The sequence below is a fragment of the Nematolebias whitei genome, chromosome 21 (genome assembly GCF_014905685.2).
Source record: "Nematolebias whitei isolate Nwh7 chromosome 21, NemWhi1, whole genome shotgun sequence".
NCBI lineage: Eukaryota > Metazoa > Chordata > Actinopteri > Cyprinodontiformes > Rivulidae > Nematolebias > Nematolebias whitei.
Genome location: NC_056518.1, coordinates 19,748,633 through 19,759,034, shown reverse-complemented (window position 1 = coordinate 19,759,034; position 10,402 = coordinate 19,748,633). Strand labels below are relative to the sequence as shown.

The 10,402-nt window shown below is 42.0% G+C and overlaps 1 protein-coding gene across 1 annotated transcript in view; it reads right to left on the bottom strand.

Moving 5' to 3' along the window:
- Window positions 1–9,965, bottom strand: part of LOC119427633 (serine/threonine-protein kinase PAK 6) — a 17,665-nt gene extending 7,700 nt beyond the window's left edge. The window contains exons 1-2 of the mRNA XM_037695270.1: window positions 9,770–9,965; window positions 223–470 (exon numbers count right to left, since the gene is read on the bottom strand). Of these exons, the coding sequence (XP_037551198.1) occupies window positions 223–426 (204 nt within the window). The 5' untranslated portion in view covers window positions 427–470; window positions 9,770–9,965. The remainder of the gene's footprint in view (window positions 1–222; window positions 471–9,769) is intronic.
- Between the last annotated feature and the right edge of the window lie 437 nt (window positions 9,966–10,402).

Here is a 10,402-nt window from a genome sequence, read left to right as displayed (position 1 = left end):
AAGTGTAGTTTCTTTAAACTGAATATTTCTCTCTCCACAGGGACATTGTATTTTAATCTATCACCAGGCTGGGCTAAAGACCTTGTATATAATATATACAGGGTCATTTATTATATATAATTCCTAAAAAACACTCGTCTTTTTGGGGTTTTTGTTTATAAAAGGACAACTCATTATGGTCATGATGATATCTGTTGGAAACGGAAGGTGTGGCCTTCACACCTTCTTCGGCCTCAGCTCCACCTCTGTGATCCTGGAGGGGTCCACCATGGGTTTTGGCCTCCGCAGGTTCTCTATCAGGCTCTGCCATTGTGTCGGCAAGCCCACAAAGCAGCCCCGCTTGGCGTCAAACGAGGTGTGGACGCGGTGCTCAAAGTTTTTCGGCACTGAAATCTCAGGCCTCTTTTTCTTCTTCTTGCGAAACATTCTCAGGTCCGAAAGGGCGACAGCCTGCCTGATTCAAAATGTCCCTGTGGAGAGAGAAATATTCAGTTTAAAGAAACTACACTTTCAGCAACACCTGATCAACAGTAGCTTTATTTTTTGAATATAAGCAAATTTCTTGTGCAACTCTCTGATCAGGTGTATTCAAATAAAATATTCAGATATTTTAATTTGTAAAAACAATTCAAATGGCTTCTCTCCGAGCTGTTCTGTGTCTGACATCCCAAACATGTGAATGCCCCACATTCCACTGCCTTACGGCTGTCACGAGCTTCTTCCTCTGAAAACAGCTCCAAGGAGAGCGGATGGGTTTGTAAGCGCATGTGTAATGAAGGATATCTGGTCAATTAAGAATTACTCATTCTCCGTGCCCTTTTACAGATGAGCGCACGGCCGTGCTGGCCAGCGCCTACAGGCTTCCACTGCATTAGCAACAAAATGCACAAACACACATTCACACACACTCACAAGTATACCATAACAGACTATCCTTCAAATTCTTATAAGCCTTTAATATCCAATCCTAATTAGTAGCTAGTGCACCCTCTGATTGCAGCGAGGGCTGCCAGTTAATCTTCGGACACATTTGCTGAGCCACTGACTCAGGTTTACTGTATGTTCAGCTTTACTTTCTGTTCAAGCGAAGGGAAAGAATTAAATACACTACATCTCGTTTTCTTGGCTGCACAGCTGCTCTAGGAGATAATCACTCGGACTTAAGTCATATGACTATTATTATTATAGTTTTAGGTGGATCACATTGATGAGGACATCCTGGAAAATCACTTTGCTGACCGGAGCATCTTAATAACTACAGCCAAATGTTGCAACAGAATTCCCAAATTTTTGAAACGTGATGGGTCACATACGAACTTTGTCCAAAATAACTCTTCCTGTTCTTTCTCGCCTTCTGCATTAATGAGGATATTATAATTCTAAACTCAAAAAGGGGTTTTGAGGCTGATGCACTCATGAGGATGAAAGTCATCCCTGTGCAAAATGTCATGGATATGCCACCACGGTATCTTTTTATTGCAACGCCAGCTGCAAAAACACAGTCCTACAGAAAATGACTTCACACCTTGAGTTTAGTACTGAGAAATGAAGGACAATCCTTATTTTTCATCATAATATATATATATTTTTTATGTTAATGACCGATTAACAAATCCACTTCAGCCAGTAGCTTCTGAATTTTTATCTGCAATCATCTTTAAATGGAATACAGTGTTCGCAAGCTATAAAGATAAGATGGTGAGCACGTGCTAGCTAGATCACTCGTGACCAACAAACTAAAAAGCACTTCGGCGTTCAATTAGTGCCTCTTGTTTATTTTAGCTGGATTCAGCTCAGAAGCCTACAAGGTGCCCTGAGCTTATCTAACGCTTTCCCGTCATGCACTGTGAAATGGTGGGAGCTGAGAAAATGAGTTTTGCAGCCCTCTGTGACCCAGCAGGCAATCACGCTGGCAGCCTTTCCTCCCCCTGCTTCCATCCCCGAAACCAGCATGGCTCTAATCGGTATCAACGATGCCTGTTAGGAGACGTACTGGTGACTAACCCATGCCACTCACCCTGCTGCATCACTGAAGGCGTTGAATGAGATGAGGCCTACATGAGCTAAGCCCTGTTTCAGCAAATGAGGGTTAGGATGCAAAGAGTGAGGTTGAAAGGGGACTGCTTGGAGAGACGTGTCACTGTCCAAGGACAACTCAGTCAAAAGGCTAATATGCTAAGTGCTGCTTAAACGTCTCTCTCTGTGCTCTCACTATGTACATAATGTGATGCTGGGAAAGACTTTAATTCCATCTGACAGGGACATTATGGTGAGAGGAAGTGTCCAAGTATTGGAAAGACAGAGCTCCATTGTCTTTCCCTCGAACACGAAAAGTCGTTTTACCAACTTCTTTAACTTTCTTTTAAATTACAAGTGCCTGGGGGGTGGGGGGGGGGGGGGTGGACATGGTGCAAAACCAGATTTTTACCTGTGATTTCCTCTGCTGGACATAAAGCTATTCTCTTAGAAAGCCGTTCAATGTGCCTGAACAAATGTTTACACGTTCACAAATCCCTTCTAAAACTGATCAATCATTATTTACGCCTGAGCTAAATGCATTCTGCCATCTATAACAGAGTGGTACCGACACAAACAGAGAAGCTGACTTAACCTAGAAGAGGACATACTATATGTGCAGCGTTGCATTCTGGGAACAAGTTGAAAGACACACACGTTTATGGTCGGGGCAAAATAAATTCAAAAGTTATGCACTTATTGATTTACAAGGTTTAATACCTTGCACCAGACCTTATTATGACCGGTCCAGCTCTGCCAGGCCTACGATTGTCTTGATAATAATATCCTATTGATCTCTAAGATGAAGCTGATGCACAGAGGCAAATGTACCGGACTGTGATCTCGCTTTCTGGTCAGATCGCGCAAAAGCTGCTGGGGCTTGACCCTATATGCCTCAGGGGCTTGTCTCGAATCGATCAAATTGCTGAGGCTGAAAAGCGCCAGATATGAAGTGCTGGAAAAGGATGAGGTCATCCCAAAGATTCTGCTACATTTCTACAACTTTGTGCTGAGGCGAGAAATGAAATACATCCATAAGCCGGAGTCCTACGAGGAAATTAAGGGCTTGCATAAATAAAAAAGGCAGTAAACTGAGGAAGGGGGGAAAAAACATGCAAATAGACTTTATTTCTCTCCAGAGTGTCATCACTTAATCCCATCCCAATCCCAAGGCTCAGTATAAATATCCAATAACAACCATAGATGGAGCTTCTTCACCTGGCAGCTTGGTCTCTCATGCCAGGCAGAAGTTCAACCAGGCGTTCCATATGTTTCCTGCCGACAACATGGCAGAAGAGGAGTGGGCACACTCGCCTTCCTCTCATGTTCAAATCACCCTGAGCGAGAGTTGTGGCTGAGTGGGAGGGGACCGAGCGCTCCCAGTTCTATTGACTGTTATTCGCCCTAATTTTTTATTCTTCTTTCTTGCTTGTGCTCAGAAATGTAGCAATCGTGCAGGTGACTGTGCTCGCAGGATTAGAATTTTGTTTAGTGTTTCGGTGATCTAATTTTAGCACACACACGCACCCCTCATCCTCTCTAGCACCAGACACGTGCTTATTTTGTACAGGATTCATGTCAAACAGTGAGGTGAGGGTGGGAGATGGTGAAGATGAGGTAATCCTCTTTTTGTTTTTTGTAAATGTGCATATAAAAATAATCCTGCTATAGTGACTCGCTTAACAACGCTGATAGCATCAAGCTCTTTGCTGTTTTTGTAATGTGTGATGCAGCGTGGAGGGCTTAGCGGCTCTTCTATCAGCTTCATTACAGTGACCCCTCTGCCCTTTGAGCGTAATGAGACTGCCTCTTAAGGGGGGTAGCGGGGGAGCTCTTGAATGGTCATTTCTTTCTTTAGCTCAAACCTGCGCCATGTGCGGGCATAAAAACGGCCCTGGATGTGACCGGACAGGACAATAGCATTGTTTGTGATTTATGTCTTATTTCTCTTTGAAGTCACCTCTGGAGAGAGATGCAGTGACTGCATATGGACAACAGATGACATGTGGTGCAATAAACTGCACTCTGTGACATGCATGATGCCACCATGCATATTTCATATTAATACTGCATGTTATGAGTGGTAAAGTGCTAGGAGTATGTTGGAATGGCTCATCCTCTAACTCTAAAACCACTCGTTTTACAAACCAGGCTGCAGCTGTTAGTGCAATTTTGTGGTTTAAGCCGACTGGTTGTTCTGAGGACATTACTGCTGGAGTCTTTGTTCCACGCTGAAATGTTGCAAATGGATTGTTGCAAGCCTCACCAAAAGCTTCTTTACGCTCACATTTTGTGATATGATGGTGACAATATTCAAGATGTACGTCCCCCAAGTCTAATTTTACTTTTCTGCAACCAGCAAGCCGGAGGTTTGAAGGTACTCATTGCAACGTCATGAGAACTGCTAATTTATTATTTTCTTTTTTATAAAACATTAGAAACAAAATCTGCAGAAGTTTTTCTCCCGTTGATGGGTAAAGTGTCCTTACCCTATAACTTTGTGAGCAAAACCTATAGATGTCAACTACCACATGCATTTGTTTACCTACAGAAACAGCCACGGTAGACTCATGTTCGTGCTGATGTTCGGCATATTGTTTTTATGCTATTAGTGCTTAGCGTATTTTACTTGATGTTTTTATTAGTTCATGTCTTAGATCTTATTACTGTTTTTATTTTACATTTTACTACTGTTGGATGTAATGTACCACATGTGGTGTGTATGACAAATAAATCTCTCTGACTCTGATCAAAGTTCATGCTCAATAATCCAAGTAGAAAATCCAACAAAGTTCAATCAGGTCATGACTGATGTTTTGAACCACTATGGCTGCCTCAGAGGAGTCGACGGGGGAGAGGGCGGGCCCCACAAACCATCTTATCACCAGCAAACTGGTTGGCCCACTATGAGAGTGTGCTGCTTGTGGGACTCAGTTTGTTGTGGCTCCTTGGATGAAGGATGAAACGTCTCAACAAAAAAAAAAGAAACGGTCCAGATGACCTGACTGAACTTTGTTGGATCCACAGTTACTAAAAACAGAGCAACAATGGTGAAAGAAGTCCTGTAATTTTGTTATATAATGTATTTACCCTCATATTTGTTAAGTAAAGTATGTCAAAGTTTTCTAAGATCATTTAAATTGTGACTTACTTGAAAATGAGTGTAATTTATCAGGTTTTTGGGGAAATGTAGTCACACTTCAACATGGTGCTCTTCAAATATTTAAGCCTGAAATTTGCTGTTGTCTCATAATTTTATCACTTTTTTTACACTTTTACCCTTTATTGTAACACCGAGGATGTCCATCACCATATTCTGAGGTTATGACGCATCACTCACAAAAAAAAAAAAGAAGACAAAAAATGCTGAAATGGTAAATTTACTGGTTTGTGTGTTTGAATGTCAAGCTTTTTTTGGAGCTGCACCACTTGATCCCTGACATATATTCTTCTGATATTTCTCTTGATCTTCCTCTTTTCTTTTGGTTTTAGCAGCAGATTCATTTTTCTATTTCCACCAAAACATATTCTCGATTCTACTTATTTGTTTAACACAGACTATGGCTAACCTAATGTAGGTCAGTCACATGGCCCAAGCTTCCATGGGGTTTTCGGCTCAGCTGAGGGCTTTGTTGACATTGAGTGTGGACCTGCATTTCAGAATTATATGTATATGTGGAAAACTACTGGAGGAAACTGTCTTTTTGTTAAAAGTTCTCCTCAATATAAAAACACAATGTGAAACACACCAGAAAACATGTAAAACGTATACTTTGGACTAGTTTCAGTATATTGGTAATTATTGCTCCAATGATGTTAGTTTCAGAGAAGTCATGAAAAAAAAAAAACTGTAACACTGACATTGAACAAAAAATAAATTTTTACATGTAAATTATTTATTTATATTTCTGTTAATGACCCACATCCATTCAAAGTTTACCCAGAGTGGCATAGAGATCTTTAAATGTCACTGTCAGCGATGCATTCAAAGCTCCAAATGAACGTCTTTGAGTCAGATTTATAGCAATTTTGAGAAAGTTAATGCTCAGAAAACTTCTTTACGAGTTCGGACTGAGCTGAGGATGAGAAGGACGAAGTAAAATACAATGTCGCTGTCCGACAATGTGGCAATGTCAAATCTTCAAGGGCAGATATGTGCAGAAGTGTAGACGGTTTCTGTGTTCTTGCTGACAGGAGAAGCAAGAGGAAGAGAGGAAGGGGGAATCTGCACACTCGTCTGTAGTGGCAAGAAGAGAGAAGATGGTATATGAGAGGATGCAGAGCATGTTTAAAGCTGTCAAAGAAAATTAATTATCGATCGAAGCAAAAGTGGTGAACAGCGGGCAATAATAATTTTGCCATTGTCTGTTGAGTGTGTCAAATCAGGAGCCAATCAGGCTTAAAACGTCTCTCACAGCCAACTGACTTTAAAAACACAGAAATGGCTACAACCGTCAGTTTTACAGATAATATTTGATGTGGAAGTAGCTGAGAGTCATTCTTTGAGCGTGACATCGCACAATAGTGCATAATATTACAATTATGATTTTCAAGGCTTGACCAAAACGTCTCAGTTCATGAGTGTTTTTCCTCATCAGCTTCCCCAATAATTCTGAGGATGCAACCCTTTTTCTCCATCAGCTTCTGTTCTGCAAATAGGCCACAGTAAAGGGGCTTTCAGAACAATACAGCGTTATCGTCAGAGTGCATGCATCATTCTGTCATCTGACATAATGGGACTGAATCTCCTAGATGAGAATGTGGACAAGAGAACAAGTTTGTTCTTCCCAGCAGCGAGAAGTGTAGACATAAAAATGGGCAGTAAAAGCTGCCGCTTTTATCTGAAGCGCCTTTACATAATGGCATTGTATAATCAACACTTTGATGAGACTTTTTTCTAGAAGCTGACAAAACTTCGCAATTAAATTGTGTGAGATGCTTTTCTCCATGCACAGCATGCTTACAGCACTAAAAGACAAAACCAGAGGAGTATGAAAATGGAGCACTGACCAACACTTTGTTTAATTAAAGATGCTCTTGGCATTCACACGTGCTTTGAACACTTTGATGCTGCATTGATGGAAATGCATGATCACTTTTGATCAGTAGCCTGACTCTTCTTTCCTGGGTCTAATTTATCGATGCGCTGGGACTTAATGCAAGCTTTTACTGCGCGGGCATACGATTTTGAAAGCTTTGATTTGTCTCTTTGCCAAGTCGTCAGATTCTTTCACGGTGTCAGTCTGCACCAGCTCTGCTGCCTTTTCCTGTCATCCAGCTTGGCTGCTGTTTGAGCCCAAAGTATGAAGTCAGGTCATGCAGTTATAAATTGGACAAAGAGCTTTTTTGTTTTTGTTTATTTTTCCTGGATGACCTGTGGAGATGCCAAGCTGGCAATACATTCTTGAAAATAGTTTAAAACGTTGCAACCTTTCACATTTTCTGAATGGCATCAACTTGGCCTCCAGTACTGATATTAATAACTACTGGAATATTGTAATGGTTTATTATCTGGGTGTCCAAATTCTTCTTTTAAAAAGTCTTCAGTTGATCCAAAATGCTGCTGCCAGAGTCTTAACTGGAGTTAGTGGGAGAGATCATATCTCTCCAGTTTTAGCTTCACTCCATTGGCTCCCTGTCAAATCCAGAATTGAATTCAAAATCTTACTTTTAACTTACAAAGTCCTCAACAACCTAGCTCCATCTTATATTCAAGATCTTATTACTCCATACTTTCCTAATAAAGCACTTTGCTCTCAGATTACAGGTTTACTTGCAGTTCCTAAAGTTTCCAAAAGCAGAATGAGAGGACGATCTTCCAGTTATCAGGCTCCTCTCTTGTGGAACCAACTTCCAGTTTCTGTCCATGAGGCTGACACATTGTCCAGTTTTAAGACTGGGTTTAAGACTTTCCTTTTTGATAAATCCTATAGTTAGGGTTGGGTTGTTGTGCTGCTATAGGCTTAGACTACTGGAGGACAAATTGACCTCATGTCCTTAAAATGAATTGTTACAACTGAATTGTTCTCATTTGATATTATTTCTGTCTCAACATGTGATTCTCAACCTGCCATTGTGTATCTGTTCCTGCCAAACCCAGCCGGTCGAAGCAGATGGCCGCTTGTCCTGAGTCTGGTTCTGCTAAAGGTTTTTTCCTCATGAGGGAGTTTTTCCTTTCCACTGTCGCCTTCATGCTTGCTCAAGATGGGAGATCTGTGATGGAGATAAACTCAAAGCAGTCTGCGCCTCAGATAAATAATGTTAAATTATTATTTTTTATATATGAATATTTCTGTTCAGTGCCCTGAGATGACTTCTGTTGTGACTTGGCGCTCCATAAACTGAATTGAATTAAATAACTCTGATGTGATTTTTGACCAGGACCTGTTATTTAACTTGCACATTTAAATCTACCAGGACTGTATACTTCCATCTGCACAGTATCACGTAAATTACAAACACCTTGTCCCAAAGTAATGCAGCAAAACTGCTTCATGGATTTATATATTCTAGGCTGAATCATTGTAATTCTTTATAACTGAATATTTCTGTAACTCTTTATTATTTGTCATTTCTATCAGTCTGTTTGTGTTAAAATACAGAAAGCAAAAGAATCAGGGGGTTTTGGAGCGTACACATCTCCCTCAGTGAAGCAGATGCCCAGCTGTGAATGTGCAACAGGCCTTCTTTGTCACCTCCTCTACCCTTTCTCCTCTCCTCCTCCTTGCATATCAATGCGTCACCTGAGACATGAGCACACAGCTTTTACTTGAAGTTTCATCATCACCAGCCAGACATGACAAAATTCGCAGAATCCTTTTCTCGCTGCCACGGAGAAAATCTCTTCTGATATTTTTAAAATGATGCGTGCAGCAATAACAGATGAATTCAAACTTTTTTTTTCTTCAGTAAACAGTCTTATTTACTGTATGAGTGTTTGTGATTCTGTCAGAATATAAGCGAGCTGTAGCTCTTAAAGCTCTGGATTGCAACTAAAACCCATAGACTTCCTTAAATCACCTTATAGCCTTAGATTGATTTCTACTCGGCACTTAAGATCTGATAAAGACACTAATAGACAGAGTTTGCAAACCTACTTTTCCCAGGACTGTGCAAATCCAAATCCAAACAGAACAGTTTAAACATTGCCTCCCACATTATAAGCTCCAGTCCAACAGGTTTTCTAAACATTCAGAACACATGTCCCTGTCAGTTCCCAATATACCGCATTGTTCCTGTTTTCCCACATCCATCCACTAATGTGCAGCAAAAGTGTTGGTACACACACAAAAAAAGCTCAGTTCAGGACTCAGCGTACACAAAAACACACACAGTGATAAAAACAGGAAGTGTCTGCCATGAAAACAGAAACTGGAGAAACCGGATTTGCCATGTGCCGTTTCAGGAATAGTGGCAGAAGGAGGCTGAGGATGTTGGGAGCTGGATGAAGAGGGGGTGAGCAGAAGGTGAGGAGTTCCTCTTTTGAGGTGCCCATCACTGAAAACATCAAACAGCCTGCTCAGATGTTCCCCGTTCTCCCTCCTCATCTGCTCCTGCCTGTGCTGCATTCCACGCATCTTCTCCTTCTCCACCACGGCTGATGCCTAACGATGCCATACTTGCTCTTTATCAGTGACGTTAACCCTCTTCTCTCCCTCCTCCCACCTTCACTCCACTCTCCTCATTATGGAATGAGGGTACCCAGGGCTCTGGGGGGATAAATTAGTGACAGAAGAAAGCAAATCCTCCTTACCTTACGAAGAGGAGAGCCTCTCTCCTCCAGGAAGGATTGGAAGCAAGAGTGTGCACACACACCCTCACATACACGATTATCCAACTGCTCACTCACACACACACCAGACCCATCGCCCTGTCTCAGCGATGAGGAGACTCTCAAGCCAGAGCACACTGCAGGCTGCCGCTTGCCTGGGAAAGCCTGATGCGTTCCTCCCTCCAGGCAGAAGCACACGCTGCCATCTCAAAGGCTCTTTGTTGGGCTTGATTCATCCCCGGCTCTGAGGCTGAGTGCTGCACCCTGCACCGCTCCCAGGGACACTGCTGCACAAAGGAAGGACAAAGCCATGGAAAGGAAAAAGGCAGTATCCAGGAGAGAATATTACATCCCCATCCATCCCCCCCTTCCTCTCTCCCTCTCAAGATCACTGTCTTTCTACACACACACACACCCTCCCTCTCTCTCTATCACTCCCCTCCTTCTCTGCCTCCTCCCACTCCCTCATTGGTCTGCAAAAGAACTGATAGCTGTGTATGTGTTTAAACTGGTTTCTGGTGACAGTAAGGAAAGGAGAGCTCCTCTCGTCACCTGGGTTACCTTTCATCCATCTCCCCACCCTCCATCTCTGTCTCCTTTACTTGAGCGTGTAGA